The 18,881-nt window shown below is 47.0% G+C and overlaps 2 protein-coding genes across 3 annotated transcripts; one reads left to right on the top strand and one right to left on the bottom strand.

Annotated features, from left to right (window-relative positions):
• Positions 1–1,547: 1,547 nt before the first annotated feature.
• Positions 1,548–17,505, top strand: LOC126988766 (pseudohemocyanin-2-like). 2 transcript variants are annotated; one of them, XM_050847165.1, is made up of 4 exons: positions 1,548–1,701; positions 1,854–3,383; positions 3,526–3,908; positions 17,334–17,505. In XM_050847165.1, exons 1-4 carry the CDS (start codon positions 1,620–1,622, stop codon positions 17,373–17,375), a joined length of 2,037 nt encoding a protein of 678 aa, XP_050703122.1. In that variant the 5' UTR covers positions 1,548–1,619; the 3' UTR covers positions 17,376–17,505. The 2 variants fall into 2 exon arrangements, with proteins under 2 accessions (XP_050703122.1, XP_050703121.1); XM_050847164.1 differs by lacking the exons at positions 1,548–1,701; positions 1,854–3,383; positions 3,526–3,908 and adding exons at positions 14,975–15,126; positions 15,279–16,808 and having other exon boundaries at positions 16,951–17,505.
• On the bottom strand, positions 9,666–12,519 carry LOC126988775 (pseudohemocyanin-2-like). The gene is made up of 3 exons (XM_050847176.1): positions 12,421–12,519; positions 10,571–12,094; positions 9,666–10,431 (listed from the first exon to the last, which is right to left on the bottom strand). The coding sequence occupies exons 1-3, from the start codon at positions 12,503–12,505 to the stop codon at positions 10,007–10,009; spliced, it is 2,034 nt and encodes a 677-aa protein (XP_050703133.1). The 5' UTR covers positions 12,506–12,519; the 3' UTR covers positions 9,666–10,006.
• Positions 17,506–18,881: the final 1,376 nt, after the last annotated feature.

Genomic DNA, 18,881 nt, shown 5'->3' with positions numbered 1-18,881 from the left:
TCATTTGAGGCACTTCAGATGCTTCAACATGGTCTTGAGTGTGCCAACTGCTGATGTTCCTTGTCGTCGAAAGGGCAGGGGTCGGGACTGACGGCTGAGTTGGTGATGAGGAATATGTTACTCTTGGGACAAATATTATAAAGCAGAGCTCAAATTGCGACTGTTGCTGAATGCTATTTCAGCCACATTTGATACAGTACGTATGTTTAAATGTGATTTTTGCTATTATTATCATTTTTGTTTTCATTATTATCATTACTATTATTATTATTATTATTATTATTATTATTATTATTATTATTATTATTATTATTATTATTATTATTATTATTATTATTATTATTATTATTATTATTATTATTATTATTACTATTCTAACCTACTAACATCAGATGGTGGTGGTGACTTTTCTTAATGGTGTTTCTGAAGCTCCTCGTTATCACTACCGTCATCGTTACCATCACTGATATAATGGCAATAGCGATCGTGTGATGCAGGTGAGGAACGAGGAGCGTGGTCGTGACAGCAGTGGTAGTCGTCCATGTAGAGCCGTTTGATAGCCTTATTTCACTAACGGGAAGGCGCTACATCTTGGTCGATATACCAAAACTATTGTTTAAAGATTCAAATATGTCTTCAAGATCTAAAGCTACATTTTCACGAGCATTGCCTACGTCCTGCAATGCCTAGAAGTCGCCAACGTCAGCATGCTTGGTATTCACGAGGGGAAGCGATTCATGGTTCCCTCCCCGAAAAAGCTTCGAGCTGCATGGTGACGAATCTTCGGGTACGGATGGAACCTCAAATAACACCTACATATAAACGCACCCGGGAGGCGCTCCCGTGGGGCGGAGTGAAACCCTCAACTAACACCAAATACCAAGTCACTGCTCTCAGACGTGAGCCGAGTGTGTTCACCATTGCACTTGCAGTACGTGTGTGTGTGTTTGTGTGTGTGTGTGTGTGTGTGTGTGTGTGTGTGTGTGTGTGTGTGTGTGTGTGTGTGTGTGTGTGTGTGTGTGTGTGTGTGTGTGTGTGTGTGTGTGTGTGTGTGTGTGTGTGTGTGTGTGTGTGTGTGTGTATATATATATATATATATATATATATATATATATATATATATATATATATATATATATATATATATATATATATATATATATATATATATATATATATATATATATATATATATATATATATATATATATATATATATATATATATATATATATATATATATATATATATATATATATATATATATATATATATATATATATATATATATATATATATATATATATATATATATATATATATATATATATATATATATATATATATATATATATATATATATAAAAGTCAGTATGTTGGAATGTACGTATGTAAGTATAGCACGCATCAAAATGTTTTATATAATCACTCATTCTTGATATCAAGTTGAAATTCGACAAAAAGCGAGAAAGCAACAGTTATCTGGACACCTTCAATGCGAGATATCACTCAAGCACCGCCCCACGCTCCCGGACCATCCCCAACTCAACGCACCACACCCGGCACCCGCGGGGTATATAAGCCAGCAACAGACAAGCACAGGCAGCACAAGCTCCAGCATGAAGGTCCTAGTTGTGTTTTCTCTGGTGGCCCTCAGCGCCGCAGCCGCCGTGTCCGGCTATATGTCGGATGAGCCGGACGGTGAGTTCATATTCTGCTGTACTCAGTCATTATAATTAAGCAATAAAGTCACTCATGACATCGATCATGCATGAACACAGCTTTTAAATATACATATAATAACAAAAATACAACAAAAGGTATAAACAGTAAACTACTACTATTTCTTTCAGGCGTTCCCACACAACAGAAGCAACATGACATGAACTACGCCTTCTACAAGATCTTCGAGCCAATCCGCGACAACAACATGCTTGAGAAGGCCATGACCTTCAACCCAGTGTCAAATACCTCCATGTACAAGGACGGAGGCGTCGCCGTCCGGATGCTCATGGACGAGTTCACGCACAAACGTCTGCTGGAGAAGAAGCACTGGGCTGCCGCCACCAACAAACGCCACCTGGAGGAGGCAATCATGCTGTTCGAGGTGCTCATGCAGTGCAAGGACTGGAACTGCTTCTCCAGCAACGCCGCCTACTTTAGGGAGCGAGTCAACGAGGAGGAATTCCTCTACGCCACCTACCATGCCATCAAACACTCCCCTCTCACACAGAACGTCGTGCTGCCAGCCGTCTACGAAGTCAAGCCCCACTACTTCGCCAAGGCCCAGGTCATCGAGAAAGCCTATGAGGCCCACGAGATGAAGCTGAGGAACATGGTCTTCCAGAACAACTTCACTGGCACTCCCAACGACATGGAACAGAGAGTCGCCTACTACCGTGAGGACCTCGGCATTGGCACTCACCACTTCATGATCCACCTGGAAAACCCATTCTGGTGGAAGGACACCTACGGCTACCGCATTGACAGGAAGGGAGAGAACTTCTTCTACGCCTACCACCAGCTCCTCAACCGCTACGACGCCGAGCGCATCTCCAACTACATGCCCCTCCTCAAGGAGCTGAAACTGGACGAGCCCCTGCACGAGGGCTTTGCTCCCCAGACCACCTACAAGTTCGGCGCTCCCTTCCCCATCCGCAACGACGACATCCAGCTGCAGGACGTCGACAGGGTCGGCAAAATCCACGAGCTTGTCCACAAGGAGGACCGCATCTACGACGCCATTGCCCACGGCTATGTGGAGAACGAGAAGGGAAACAAAATCAACATCGAAAATGACAACGGCATCGCAGTCCTGGGTGACATCATCCAGTCGTCTTACTACAGCCCCAACCGCAAGTACTACGGCAACCTCACCACCCTGGCCTACACCATGCTCGACCGTCAGGTTGACCCCAAGGACAAGTACGACCTGCCCCCTGGCGTGGTCGCCCACATGGAGCTGTACCCCCGCGACCCCGCCGCATGGAGGCTGCAAAAGCGCATCGACAACATCTTCAGGGAGCATATTGACTCTCTTCCTCCTTACACCAAGGAACAGCTCGAGTTCACCGGAATTGCCGTCACCGACGTCCAGATCCAGGGCACCCTCGAAACCTACTTTGAGGAGTACAAGTGGGACTTGGTCAACGCTCTCAATGACAACAACACTCAAACCGAGTTCTTCGACATCTACGCCTCCACACCTCGTCTCAACCACAAGGAGTTCTCCTACCAGATCAAGGTGCTGAACAACAACGGCGCTCCCAAGAAGGCTGTCATTCGCATCCTCGCCATGCCCTACCGCGATGGCAACGGTGTTCTCATCCCCTTCGACGAGGGCCGCTGGCTCGCCATTGAGATGGACCTCTTCGTCAAGACTCGTAAGTTTTACCCAATAGTATGACCTATTCCAAATTACTAGTTAGTTTATATTTGTTACTTACAGAAGACTAGCAAAAACTATTCCATGTAACTCTTCTTTTCGTCCAGTAACTAACATTGTTATGTATTCTTCCTTCACAGTGACTCCGGGCAACAACGACATCGTCCGCAAGAGCTCAGAGGCCTCCATCACCGTGCCAGATGTCCCCACCTTCAAAACTCTCGTTGAGAAGACCAACGCTCAGGAGAACCTCGAGAAGTACCAGAGCGCCACCGGCATCCCCAACAGGATGCTGCTGCCCAAGGGTAACGAGGAGGGCGTGCAGTTCAGGCTGTTGGTGGCCGTCACTGACGCTGCTGAGGACGTCAACGATGAGAGCATCATCACCATGAAGAAGTACCACCACTATGGCGTGCACGGCGTCCAGCCCGACAAGAGGCCCTTCGGCTACCCGCTGGACCGTCGCATCCCTGACAAGCAGACCTTCTACGAGGTGCCCAACTTCAAGGAGACCATGATCAAGGTCTACAACCGTGGCGTCTTCATCGCCCTGCCCCGCCAATAAATCTTATCGTGGAGTCTGATCATCTTGGATCACCCGCATTCTGCAACTTCCCAATTCCTGTTAACGACTTTTCCATACAAAATCCTATTACAATATGCTCCTGGCACCAAAATAAATTAGATCCTTTCTAATACACTGAGTTTGCTTGTTTTTCCAGTAAGTCAAGAATGGTAAGAAAATTGTGTTCTGTAATGTTTTCAGCACACAAGATCCTCGATACGAAGGGACGGCCTGAAAGGAATATGAACACTTAGAGAACTGATCCTAATCATGATTGCAAGAGTTTTTAGAGACGTAAAACAATCAAAACAAATTATTATGACTCGTTAATTAAAATGAGAATATACTAGACCCGTGCAAGTGAACACTATAAGGATTTGTCTTGTCTACGTATGAGAAGAAGGTATTAACACGATGCGTTGCAGTTCCGGACACCTATTTATCACACAACCAACTTTCCTTTTTGGGGAGGAGGGTGGGAATGTGTTCTCATCCGCCTTTAGCAAATACATTAGGGAAAGGGTTGTATGCCAACACTACAACTCTCTCTCTCTCTCTCTCTCTCTCTCTCTCTCTCTCTGATATGATATGATCACGCGCTGGACTCGTGATCTCCAGAGAGAACCCTCCCCGAATGAGCTTGGAGTTCAGGTGATGGATTCACTTCTGGGTGGACAGGGGGCACAGATTTAATAAGGAGACTGCCCATCCATCTCGTCTCAGTCCAGGAATTGATCCCGGGACCTTTCGGTTGTAAAGCGAGCGTGTTAACCACTTTTGTATGTGTTGCCTATAGCGACGGAAGACTCTCCTGAGGGGTCTGGTGGATGATCCCCGCCTATTAGTGGTGGATGATCTCCTAGCCTTCTTAACTGACTCTTGGTCATCCTCTCTTAGCCGTTTCGGTGAAACTTTTGCTATTGCGCTGGACATATCAAAAGCTTTTGATAGGGTCTGGCACAAATCTTTGCTTTCAAAACTACCCTCCTACGGTTTCTATCCTTCTCTCTGTACCTTTATCTCCAGTTTCCTTTCTGACCGTTCTATTTCTGCCGTGGTAGACGGTCACTGTTCTTCTCCTAAATCTATTAACAGTGGTGTCCCACAGGGTTCTGTCCTATCTCCCACTCTTTTTCTGTTGTTCATTGATGATCTTCTTTCCAAAACGAACTGTCCTATCCATTCCTACGCCGATGATTCCACTCTGCATTATTCAACTTCTTTGAATAGAAGACCCCCCCTTCAGGAACTTAACGACTCAAGGCTGGAGACTGCAGAACGCTTAGCCTCAGACCTTACTATTATTTCCGATTGGGGCAAGAAGAACCTGGTGTCCTTCAACGCCTCAACAACACAGTGTCTCCACCTATCCACTCGACACAATCTTCCAAACAACTATCCCTATTCTTTGACAACACCCAGCTATCACCTTCCTCAACACTAAACATTCTCGGTCTATCCTTAACTCAAAATCTCAACTGGAAACTTCATATCTCATCTCTTACTAAATCAGCTTCCTCGAGGCTGGGCGTTTTGTACCGTCTCCGCCAGTTCTTCTCCCCTGCACAGTTGCTGTCCATACAGGGCCTTGTCCGCCCTCGTATGGAGTATGCATCTCATGTGTGGGGGGGCTCCACTCACACAGCTCTTCTGGACAGAGTGGAGGCTAAGGCTCTTCGTCTCATCAGCTCTCCTCCTCATACTGATAGTCTTCTACCTCTTAAATTCCGCCGCAATGTTGCCTCTCTTTCTATCTTCTATCGATATTTCCACGCTGACTGCTCTTCTGAACTTGCTAACTGCATGCCTCCCCCTCATGGCCGCTGCACTCGACTTTCTACTCATGCTCATCCCTATACTGTCCAAACCCCTTATGCAAGAGTTAACCAGCATCTTCACTCTTTCATCCCTCACGCTGGTAAACTCTGGAACAATCTTCCTTCATCTGTATTTCCTCCTGCCTACGACTTAAACTCTTTCAAGAGGAGGGTATCAGGACACCTCTCCTCCCGAAACTGACCTATCTTTCGGCCACCTCTTTGGATTCTTTTTAGGAGCAGTGAGTAGCGGGCTTTTTTTTTTATTAATGTTTGCTTTTTGTGTGCCCTTGAACTGTCTCCTTTGCTGTAAAAAAAAAAAAAAAAAAAAAATAGGCGAGTTTTATTTAAAGTGGCTGCCATGTTATGTAAGACTTGCTTTGACCAAGCTGCACCCCGGTGCTCCGCTTCACCGAGGTCGCTGAACTAAGGGTTCATTGATGACCTGGACAGCATGAGGGTAATCAATCTTCCACTAATCGGCTATGGAGAAAAAATTATAGCATCTTGTGGTGGGACTTGAACCCGTGTCCAAGGATCACAACATCTGCGCGCTGACCACTTGCCTAGTGCCTTGCCCTGCATTACGGAGGTCCGCGCGGGCACGCGCGTGTGTGTGTGTGTGTGGGGAGGGGTACATGAAACAAGTACGAAAGACGGGATGTGAAGAAGGACTGACGTTTCACGGGAAGGTTGTGGGGGGGGGCGGGTGACGGCGCTTGGGGGTGATGGAGGTGGCGGTGGAGAGCAGGTGGTGCCGTGGAGGGGGAAAAGGGCGGCCTCTTCATGATGACGATCAATTCATCAGTCACTTTATCAATCAATTAATCAATTCATCAGTCACTTTATCAATCAATTCATCAATTCATCAGTCACTTTATCAATCAATTCATCAATTCATCAGTCACTTTATCAATCAATTCATCAATTCATCAGTCACTTTATCAATCAATTCATCAATTCATCAGTCACTTTATCAATCAATTCATCAATTCATCAGTCACTTTATCAATCAATTCATCAATACATCAATCACTCAATCAATCAATCAGTTAATCAATCCATCGGCCAGTCAATCAGTCAATCAGCCAACTCGTCAGTCAGTGCAACAATTAATCAACAAACTGAAGTAAGTTACAACGCCACATGACAGCACTTCATCAAAGGGTTCAGTTTTACTTCGCTCTGTCCATCCATTTCGCTGCTCGGGAGGCCTGTGGTGCGGGCGGGGAGGGGCTGGCAGATTCATTAGGGGCGTGAGGTCGTGGCGCCACAACTGCTGTCGTTTGGTGCCGAATACTTCTCAGAAATACTGACAGTACAAATGACAGTTATATAATTAAGAGTGACTAACAAAAACATAAAAATGATAAATATAAAAACCCTTTAAAATGGAGAAATTTAGTTGGCAAGTTCAACAAACATATAGTATCACTGGAAGATAACATAACTAGCAACAACCCTACTTAGTGACATCAATGAGATGAAATAAGATAAAGATAAGATATCGCTTCACATCTTTGATAACACCGCGTCCCTGCGTGAACACTGCACCCCCCCCCCCTCACCCCTTCCTTCATTGAAACGTGCAAATAATTTGATCCTCAGTCCAGGAGAGAGCGAGGCCAGTCTTTATTATCAGCCTGATGAAGGGACAACACAATAATATAATGAACGGCATGGTTTTCATAACACGGCAGTATCACTACGATGAATGGGTGTCCTAAGAAAAGCACTTGTGAAATACTAATAAACAGCTAGATCGTATGGAAAATATTGAAGTGTTCTTTATTCCGAGAAATACATGGGATATACCGCAGGCCATGACAGCATTCTCCCTGCAGTCTGTCATGAAACGAGTGCTGAGATAAGAAGGTCGCAAGGGTTCAAGTAGGGCTTCACCTCCCTGGTGATAAGGTTCTCCAGTATTAATGGAGAAATATGAATCTTCATGATCGGAAATAATTCTAGAGTTTTGTAAAAAAGGTACACCGAGTCGTCCTTCGATTGGGCCGAGTAATGCTCCTTCGTGAGACGGCCATAGACAATAATGAACATGTCAACTGGCCTTTTTGGTGTCTTTCCCAGGTAGCATAAAAACGGTCGATAGTTACCGAAGCGGCGAGCACGGTGACCTTTTCCTATTCGGACAACAGCGTCGCCAGGCGTCAGTGAAGGCGTTTGGTGGTTATACAAAATTGCCTTAACATTCATCGGTAGATTCCGTTGTCAATTATATTTTCTGTGTATATTTTACTAAGACAAGGTTATAGCCAACCCCAGTAGGTGACACGTCAGGCACTCGTCAACAGAATGGCACCGGCAGCGTCTGCTGATGTAACCGGTCTGTGGACAACCACCTCCTGAGATCTTGTTATTGATTAGGTACATCTGCATCCTCCCCATGGGTGAGGCCCATAGCCATTCCACAAAGGTCCAGGGTCAATCCACGGAGGGGGAGAACCTTTGTCTGCAACTAACCCAGTCAAGATTAACGTGGTATAAACAGAGCGAATATACGTGAACTTTGTCGATGAATGTAAATGTAGACGTAACTTTTACGTAATCAAATGTGTGTGTGTGTGTGTGTGTGTGTGTGTGTGTGTGTGTGTGTGTGTGTGTGTGTGTGTGTGATAATAATAATAATAATAATAATAATAATAATAATAATAATAATAATAATAATAATAATAATAATAATAATCGGTTTATTAAGAGGTAGCAGCTGTTAAGCTGAAAATATACATGTTACAAATACAATATTGAAGTAAAATAAAAAGGATAAAAGTACAATATGAAAGAGGTATCGGAGGTCTGTGGTAAACACTGGGAAAGTTGTGATGAAAATGTTTAGGGCGGGGGGGGGGGGGGGGGGTGCGGTGGTGGAATGCAGTGCGTTTGTGCGGTGGTCTTCCTGGTGGTGGGTCAGTTGTTAAGCCCCAGGTCAACCCCCAGTCAGAAAGGGTCAGGTCGCGGCTGATGGGGGGCGGGGTGCAGGTAGAGGCGGTTTCGACCGTCACTCAGTTTATGGGCTTAGCGTAGATCTTCTAATCTGCATCCAGCCGGCGAGACAAGAAGGGAAGAGGATGACAAGCGAGAGAGTAGGCGTGGGAACGTCTGTCGTCATGCACCTGGTCTGCACTGCCTTTTATGTTGAGGGGAGTGCTGATTGCCTCACCCATGACTCCACCTGAGTGACGGGCCTCAACACTGCACTGCACCTGAACCGACTTAACCCAGCCGGATGATGGTCGGGCTGGTGTACCTGGGAGGACCTGGGGAGTCGGCCGGATGGTATGGCCGCGGCGGCGTCACACTGGCCATTACCTCTTCAGTGTCTTAACGGCACCACAAACGCACTGCACTCACTGTCTGTCACCGCGATAAAGCTTGATGGCATAAAAGTATCTTACGGAGTTGGTATTTTGATGAAATGGGAGAGGGGGTAGTAGGGGAAGGGGGAGAGGGGGGGCCAGCAGGCTGGCCCCTGGCTGCTCCTTTCGGAGCCCCGTGGACCACGTCTGGCCTCGGTCAGATCTGGGCGTGCGTGTGTGCGTGTGCGTGGGCGTTTGTGTTTCAGTGGTTAAAACAATTTTCTGCACAACTCTCATTTTTTCTAAACCCTACTTGAATGATATGGCATTATTGTCATTGATGCCCATCTAGATGGTGCACCATTCAAGATATTACTCGCGACAGGGCAAGGCGGGACACTTGAACCTTTCGTTGACATTTCATGAAAAAGTCCTTCCAATAACAATAATAAAAAGGTTTTTCTTCCTGCAGCAACATCCATATGGGCAAAGACAACGACTCATACTGAGGTTGAATGATATAGTCAACGGATTAGGGCACATAGTACGCATAAACATAGGCTGTTTAGAATTGAAAGAAAACATTTCGATATTTCTTTATTAATCCTCTTGTAATCCATCTCTTTCTCTTTTTGATGTCATAGAATGTATAGGGTGAGCATTGGAAAGAGGGCGAAATCACTGAAAAAACAAATATGGAAATACAGAATAGTACACAACGCACACCACCGAAGAATCGGCAGAAATACATCCTGAAAATGGAAGACCAAAGATGCCTGAAAACATCTTTGACAAAAGCAGTATATATTGAAAAGATGTTACGAATTTACTGCAAGTTAAGATGAGATGTTGAATGAGATGGTATACATATCCGCCTTCTTACGGCATCAAGGATCACAGAAGAATCCACCAGTCTCCAAGAGATTTACTGGCGGGGCAGGGAGATGTAGACGTTGTGGTTGTAGACCTTGACCATGGTCTCCTTGAAGTTGGGCACCTCGTAGAAGGTCTGCTTGTCAGGGATGCGACGGTCCAGCGGGTAGCCGAAGGGCCTCTTGTCGGGCTGGACGCCGTGCACGCCATAGTGGTGGTACTTCTTCATGGTGATGATGCTCTCATCGTTGACGTCCTCAGCAGCGTCAGTGACGGCCACCCACAGCCTGAACTGCACGCCCTCCTCGTTACCCTTGGGCAGCAGCAGCCTCTCGGGGATGCCGGTGGCGCTCTCGTACATCTCGAGGTTCTCGCGAGCCTCGGTCTTCTCGACGAGAGTCTTGAAGGTGAGGGGATCAGGCACGGTGATGGAAGCCTCTGAGCTCTTGCGGACGATGTCGTTGCTGCCCGGAGTCACTATGAAACAAGAACAAATAACAATGTTAGTTACACTTCGAGATGAAGATTGGATAGCAAAGTTTTAGATTGCCTTCTTCAAGCAGAAACGATCAACTAATTAATTTGCAAATACTTCATATCACTGACTAAAACTTACGAGTCTTGACGAAGAGGTCCATCTCGATGGCGAGCCAGCGGCCCTCGTCGAAGGGGATGAGAGCACCGTTGCCGTCGCGGTAGGGCATGGCGAGGATGCGAATGACAGCCTTCTTGGGAGCGCCGTTGTTGTTCTGCACCTTGATCTGGTAGGAGAACTCCTTGTGGTTGAGACGAGGTGTGGAGGCATATATGTCGAAGAACTCGGTTTCAGTGTTGTTGTCATTGAAAGCATTGACCAAGTCCCACTTGTACTCCTCAAAGTAGGTTTCGAGGGTGCCCTGGATCTGGACGTCGGTGACGGCAATTCCGGTGAACTCGAGCTGTTCCTTGGTGTAAGGAGGAAGAGAGTCAATGTGCTTCCTGAAGATGTTGTCGATGCGCTTGTGCAGCCTCCAGGCGGCGGGGTCGCGGGGGTATAGCTCCATGTGGCCGACCACGCCAGGGGGCAGGTCGTACTTGTCCTTGGGGTCAACCTGACGGTCGAGCATGGTGTAGGCCAGGGTGGTGAGGTTGCCGTAGTACTTGCGGTTGGGGCTGTAGTAAGACGACTGGATGATGTCACCCAGGATTGCGATGCCGTTGTCATTTTCGATACTGATCTTTTCTCCCTGGTCGCTCTCCACATAGCCGTGGGCAATGGCGTCGTAGATACGGTCCTCCTTGTGGACAAGCTCGTGGATTTTGCCGACCCTGTCGACGTCCTGCAGCTGGATATCGTCGTTGCGGATGGGGAAGGGAGCGCCGAACTTGTAGGTGGTCTGCGGAGCAAAGCCTTCGTGCAGGGGCTCGTCCAGTTTCAGCTCCTTGAGGAGGGGCATGTAGTTGGAGATGCGCTCGGCGTCGTAGCGGTTGAGGAGCTGGTGGTAGGCGTAGAAGAAGTTCTCTCCCTTCCTGTCAATGCGGTAGCCGTAGGTGTTCTTCCACCAGAATGGGTTTTCCAGGTGCATCATGAAGTGGTGAGTGCCAATGCCGAGGTCCTCACGGTAGTAGGCGACTCTCTGTTCCATGTCGTTGAGGTTGCCAGTGAAGTTGTTCTGGAAGACCATGTTCCTCAGCTTCATCTCGTGTGCCTCGTAGGCTTGCTCGATGACCTGGGCCTTGGTGAAGTAGTGGGGCTTGACTTCGTAGACGGCTGGCAGCACGACGTGCTGTGTGAAAGGGGAGTGTTTGATGGCATGGTAGGTGGCGAAGAGGAACTCCTCCTCGTTGACTCGCTCCCTGAAGTAGGCGCCGTTGCTGGAGAAGCAGTTCCAGTCCTTGCACTGCATGAACACCTCGAACAGCATGACTGCCTCCTCCAGGTGGCGTTTGTTGGTGGCGGCAGCGCAGTGCTTCTTCTCCAGCAGACGTTCGTGTGTGAACTCGTACATGAGCCTCCGGACGGCGACGCCTCCGTCCTTGTACATGGAGGTATCCGCCACTGGGTTGAAGGTCATGGCCTTCTCCAGCAGGTTGCTGTCGCGGATTGGCTCGAAGATCTTGTAGAAGGCGTAGTTCACGTCACGTTGTATCTGGTAGTCATCTGTCGTGAATCAAATATTGATATATACATTTAAGTAGCTACAGGATTTATAATAATCCTAAGCTAGTATTTAAAGTGTTACCTAAAAGAACGTTCTATGATGATTTTATACTGCGTGTATAAGAAATTATTACATTTATTCCCAATTTTTCAATAATGCGACAATAAAAAATCAACACATTAGTGTGTGTGTGTGTGTGTGTGTGTGTGTGTGTGTGTGTGTGTGTGTGTGTGTGTGTGTGTGTGCATTCCTTCAGGCTATGTAAATATGTGGAAGAGAAAAATATTTAAATCAAGAACATCACCACATATGCACTATAGTTTACCTGCTGGGGCATCCGACATAAACCCAACGCCGGGCCAGGCAGCGGCGCCGAGGGCCACGAGAGCAAACACAACCAGGACCTTCATGCTGGAGCTAGTGCTGCCTCTGCTAACCTGCAGCCGTCTTATATACCCAGCGGGCCACGGGTGTTAGGGGCGGAGTGGTCGGGGGGCGCGCGATAACTGTTTCCACTGGGATGCCTTAGTAACAAATTTGTTTTATTTTTCGTAGTTGCCTGGCGTTGTTGATTTTTTTACTGATACCACTGCAAGCGTTCCTCCTGAACCTGATGACTCATTTGAGGCACTTCAGACGCTTCAACATGGTCTTGAGTGTGCCAACTGCTGATGTTCCTTGTCGTCGAAAGGGCAGGGGTCGGGACTGACGGCTGAGTTGGTGATGAGAAATATGTTGCTCTTGGGACAAATATTATAAAGCAGAGCTCAAATTGCGACTGTTGCTGAATGCTATTTCAGCCACATTTGATACAGTGCGTATGTTTAAATGTGATTTTTGTTATTATTATCATTTTTGTTTTCATTATTATCATTACTATTATTATTATTATTATTATTATTATTATTATTATTATTATTATTATTATTATTATAATTATCATTATTATTATTATTATTATTATTATTATTATTATTATCATTATATTATTATTATTACTATTCTAACCTACTAACATCAGATGGTGGTGTTGACTTTTCTTAATGGTGTTTCTGAAGCTCCTCGTTATCACTACCGTCATCGTTACCATCACTGATATAATGGCAATAGCGATCGTGTGATGCAGGTGAGGAACGAGGAGCGTGGTCGTGACAGCAGTGGTAGTCGTCCATGTAGAGCCGTTTGATAGCCTTATTTCACTAACGGGAAGGCGCTACATCTTGGTCGATATACCAAAACTATTGTTTAAAGATTCAAATATGTCTTCAAGATCTAAAGCTACATTTTCACGAGCATTGCCTACGTCCTGCAATGCCTAGAAGTCGCCAACGTCAGCATGCTTGGTATTCACGAGGGGAAGCGATTCATGGTTCCCTCCCCGAAAGAGCTTCGAGCGCGCATGGTGACGAATCTTCGGGTACGGCTGGAACCTCGCATCACACTCGAAACGCACCGGGAAGGCGCTCCCGTGACCAGAGCACGCCAGCCCTCCATGGGCGAGCGGGCCGGGTGGCTCTTCCGCGGCGGTGAGGTTGACCTGCTTGGTTAGCCTTGCTTTGGGCTTCCCCGCTGCGGTTAAGTTGACTGCTCGGTTGCTCGCCCGTGTCCTGCTACGGGCTGCTACTGGGCCCGGGTCTCCGTCGCTGCTCGCCGGCTGATACCCGTGGCTGTGGCGGCGGCGGAGGCGTCCCTTCAACCGCCCCGAGATTGCATCGCTCGTCCCCTTTTGCAGGGCCGCCTTTGTGCAAAGGCCCTGTCCCCTTTTCAGGGGTAAATCTTAAAAGCGCTCCCGTGAGACGGAGTGAAACCTTCAACTAACACCAAATACCAAATCACTGCTCTCAGACGTGAGCCGAGTGTGTTCACCATTGCATTTGCAGTACGTGTGTGTGTGTGTGTGGGGGGGGGGGGGTTGTTTGTGTGTGTGTGTGTGTGTGTGTGTGTGTTTCAAAAATCTTATTGTGAACACCGGGCGTAAGTTAAATGATGTGTATTTTCACGTGTTAGTGATGACTAACAATGCTCGGCACACAGCCTCAAGAGGATAAACTTCCACCCCTCCGATGTGTTTATGAGAACGAAGGAAGGAACGAAGGAATACCAGAGGAAACACGAAATCATCAAAGACGTTCTAGACGGAATAAACTATCATTATTTTTAATACCATTTCGAATCTGTATTATCTAACTAACAACTTACATCACTTCCTGTAACTATGCCATTAGCCTCTGCAGTGCACTGAACAAGTGATCTGATCTGACGCCTGTTTATGTATGACAAGCACTTACGACAAGCAATGACACCTTACATTTTTTTTTAATTTAAATAACGGTCACTTGTTAAATACTTTCTCTGCTTTGTTTGTTATGTGTATGCATGCATGAATGCATGCACTGATGGATGGAATTACATAGGCATAGGTGTATGTAAGTGTTTAGGTATGTATGTTAATAGGTATAAATGTGTTTGTTTAAGAATGTACGTATGTGTGTGTGTGTGTGTGTGTGTGTGTGTGTGTGTGTGTGTGTGTGTGTGTGTGTGTGTGTGTGTGTGTGTGTGTGTGTGTGTGTGTGTGTGTGTGTGTCTGAGTGTGTGCGTGTGTGTGTGTGTGTGTGTGTATATATATATATATATATATATATATATATATATATATATATATATATATATATATATATAGAGAGAGAGAGAGAGAGAGAGAGTATGTGGGAATGTACGTATGTAAGTATAAAACGCATCAAAATGTTTTATATAATCACTCATTCTTGATATCAAGTTGAAATTCGACAAAAAGCGAGAAAGCAACAGTTATCTGGACACCTTCAATGCGAGATATCACTCAAGCACCGCCCCACGCTCCCGGACCATCCCCAACTCAACGCACCACACCCGGCACCCGCGGGGTATATAAGCCAGCAACAGACAAGCACAGGCAGCACAAGCTCCAGCATGAAGGTCCTAGTTGTGTTTTCTCTGGTGGCCCTCAGCGCCGCAGCCGCCGTGTCCGGCTATATGTCGGATGAGCCGGACGGTGAGTTCATATTCTGCTGTACTCAGTCATTATAACTAAACAATAAAGTCACTCATGACATCGATCATGCATGAACACAGCTTTTAAATATACATATAATAACAAAAATACAACAAACGTTATTGACGGTAAATTATTACTATTTATTTCAGGCGTTTCCACACAACAGAAGCAATATGACATGACCTACGCCTTCTACAAGATCTTCGAGCCAATCCGCGACAACAACATGCTTGAGAAGGCCATGACCTTCAACCCAGTGGAGGATACCTCCATGTACAAGGACGGAGGCGTCGCCGTCCGGAAGCTCATGTACGAGTTCACACACGAACGTCTGCTGGAGAAGAAGCACTGGGCTGCCGCCACCAACAAACGCCACCTGGAGGAGGCAATCATGCTGTTCGAGGTGTTCATGCAGTGCAAGGACTGGAACTGCTTCTCCAGCAACGCCGCCTACTTCAGGGAGCGAGTCAACGAGGAGGAGTTCCTCTACGCCGCCTACCATGCCATCAAACACTCCCCTTTCACACAGAACGTCGTGCTGCCAGCCGTCTACGAAGTCAAGCCCCACTACTTCACCAAGGCCCAGGTCATCGACCAAGCCTACGAGGCCCACGAGATGAAGCTGAAGAACATGGTCTTCCAGAACAACTTCACTGGTAATCCCAACGACATGGAACAGAGAGTCGCCTACTACCGTGAGGACCTCGGAATTGGAACTCACCACTTCATGATCCACCTGGAAAACCCATTCTGGTGGAAGGACACCTACGGCTACCGCATTGACAGGAAGGGAGAGAACTTCTTCTACGCCTACCACCAGCTCCTCAACCGCTACGACGCCGAGCGCATCTCCAACTACATGCCCCTCCTCGAGGAGCTGAAACTGGACGAGCCCCTGCACGAGGGCTTTGCTCCCCAGACCACCTACAAGTTCGGCGCTCCCTTCCCCATCCGCAACGACGACATCAAGCTGCAGGACGTCGACAGGGTCGGCAAAATCCACGAGCTTGTCCACATGGAGGACCGTATCTACGACGCCATTGCTCACGGTTATGTGGAGAACGAGCAGGGAAACAAAATCAACATCGAAAATGACAACGGCATCGAAATCCTGGGTGACATCATCCAGTCGTCTTACTACAGCCCCAACCGCAAGTACTACGGCAACCTCACCACCATGGCCTACACCATGCTCGATCGTCAGGTTGACCCCAAGGACAAGTACGACCTGCCCCCTGGCGTGGTCGCCCACATGGAGCTGTACCCCCGCGACCCCGCCGCCTGGAGGCTGCAAAAGCGCATCGACAACATCTTCAGGAAGCACATTGACTCTCTTCCTCCTTACACCAAGGAACAGCTCGAGTTCACCGGAATTGCCGTCACCGACGTCCAGATCCAGGGCACCCTCGAAACCTACTTTGAGGAGTACAAGTGGGACTTGGTCAACGCTTTCAATGACAACAACACTGAAACCGAGTTCTTCGACATCTACGCCTCCACACCTCGTCTCAACCACAAGGAGTTCTCCTACCAGATCAAGGTGCAGAACAACAACGGCGCTCCCAAGAAGGCTGTCATTCGCATCCTCGCCATGCCCTACCGCGACGGCAACGGTGTTCTCATCCCCTTCGACGAGGGCCGCTGGCTCGCCATTGAGATGGACCTCTTCGTCAAGACTCGTAAGTTTTACCCAATAGTATGACCTATTCCAAATTACTAGTTAGTTTATATTTGTTACTTACAAAAGACTAGCAAAAACTATTCCATGTAACTCTTCATTTCGTCCAGTAACTAACATTGTTATTTATTCTTCCTTCACAGTGACTCCGGGCAGCAACGACATCGTCCGCAAGAGCTCAGAGGCCTCCATCACCGTGCCAGATGTCCCCACCTTCAAAACTCTCGTCGAGAAGACCATGGCTCAGGAGAACCTCCAGAAGTACCAGAGCGCCACCGGCATCCCCGAGAGGCTGCTGCTGCCCAAGGGTAACGAGGAGGGCGTGCAGTTCAGGCTGTTGGTGGCCGTCACTGACGCTGCTGAGGACGTCAACGATGAGAGCATCATCACCATGAAGAAGTACCACCACTATGGCGTGCACGGCGTCCAGCCCGACAAGAGGCCCTTCGGCTACCCGCTGGACCGTCGCATCCCTGACAAGCAGACCTTCTACGAGGTGCCTAACTTCAAGGAGACCATGATCAAGGTCTACAACCATGGCGTCTTCATCGCCCTGCCCCGCCAGTAAATCTTATCGTGGAGTCTGATCATCTTGGATCATCCGCATTTGCAGCTTCCCAATTCCTGTTAACGACTTTTCCATACAAAATCCTATTACAATATGCTCCTGGCACCAAAATAAATTAGATCCTTTCTAATACACGGAGTTTGCTTGTTTTTCCAGTAAGTCAAGAATGGTAAGAAAATTGTGTTCTGTAATGTTTTCAGCACACAAGATCCTCGATACGAAGGGACGGCTTGAAAGGAATATGAACACTTAGAGAACTGATCCTAATCATGATTGCAAGAGTTTTTAGAGACGTAAAACAATCAAAACAAATTATTATGACTCGTTAATTAAAATGAGAATATACTAGACCCATGCAAGTGAACACTATAAGGATTTGTCTTGTCTACGTATGAGAAGAAGGTATTAACACGATGCGTTGCAGTTCCGGACACCTATTTATCACACAATTAACTTTCTTTTTGGGGAGGAGGGTGGGAGTGTGTTCTCATCCGCCTTTAGCAAATACATTAGGGAAAGGGCTGTATGTCAACATTACCCCCACGGTGGGGATAAAAACGTGGCCACGCTGTACTCCCGCTTGTTCCTCACATTTCACCGACACAGCCGCATTTGAGTCTTACTATAGGATATCAACAATCAGTTCTTCTTGTGACCTGTTCTGCTTTGCATCGCTTTTTAGGTGCTCCTTGGTACTTCTTCACACTTAGATGCTTCACTTAGTTACCCCACAGACTTATAGAGGATCATGATACCAACACAACTCGATGCGGTAGTACATTTAAATAAAGCGCCTATAGTAGTAGTAGTAGTAGTAGTAGTAGTAGTGGTACTGGTAGCAGTATCAGTAGGTCAAGCATCCTGTGTACACTATCCTTCGTATCAGTGTTTTCCGTTTGACAACTCTCTCTCTCTTTCTTTTCTCGTCCTTTATGTAAGCCTAGCTGAAACACCTGCTTCCTGTTCTTTAAGCCTCCAGTCGCACCCCCCACCCCTAAGTACTTATATAAAGACACCGGAACCACTGGGGTGAATCAGTGTTTTTCGTCTTCGCCGCTGCCAACACAGCGTCCTACAAGAAGCTCTAAAGCCGCCACGATGCGCTGGTCTCTGCCGGCTCTCCTTCTGCTGCCCCTGCTGCTGCCCTGGGACACCACTTCAGTCAGCCGCGTGTGTGGGTGTAAGACTGAGCACCATGTTTTCCTAGTACTACCTAACCATACTGCTGCTCCTAAACTGCTTTCGGCTACAAGTAATCCCTGGATACGCCACCATCAAGTCCCTCATCCAACAACTACAACTGCCAGCCCTGATCACACTGACTACCGCGATTTCATGGGTATGGTGCCTGTAAGTAAAAGAGACGTTTCATGAGTAGAATAAAATGAGAATCAAGAGCCGTAGTATTGCACGTTTTTAAGGTTTATGTGTCACGCTATACTTAAGTTTTGACAAGGCTACAGGTCACAGCCGTTGTCACTTTTACGTACACCTGAGCTGGGCTCT

This window comes from Eriocheir sinensis, chromosome 70, assembly GCF_024679095.1.
Source record: "Eriocheir sinensis breed Jianghai 21 chromosome 70, ASM2467909v1, whole genome shotgun sequence".
Lineage (NCBI taxonomy): Eukaryota > Metazoa > Arthropoda > Malacostraca > Decapoda > Varunidae > Eriocheir > Eriocheir sinensis.
The sequence above is the reverse complement of the archived record's forward strand: the minus strand, read 5'-3'. Positions and strand labels throughout refer to the sequence as shown.

Coding starts and splice junctions, on each gene's coding strand:
- LOC126988775 (XM_050847176.1), bottom strand. CDS start 12,505: ATGAAGGTCCTGGTTGTGTTTGCTCTCGTGGCCCTCGGCGCCGCTGCC. Junction 12,095..12,420: donor TATGTCGGATGCCCCAGCAG/GTAAACTATAGT, acceptor GATTCACGACAG/ATGACTACCAGATACAACGT. Junction 10,432..10,570: donor GGACCTCTTCGTCAAGACTC/GTAAGTTTTAGT, acceptor CTTGTTTCATAG/TGACTCCGGGCAGCAACGAC.
- LOC126988766 (XM_050847165.1), top strand. CDS start 1,620: ATGAAGGTCCTAGTTGTGTTTTCTCTGGTGGCCCTCAGCGCCGCAGCC. Junction 1,702..1,853: donor TATGTCGGATGAGCCGGACG/GTGAGTTCATAT, acceptor TATTTCTTTCAG/GCGTTCCCACACAACAGAAG. Junction 3,384..3,525: donor GGACCTCTTCGTCAAGACTC/GTAAGTTTTACC, acceptor CTTCCTTCACAG/TGACTCCGGGCAACAACGAC.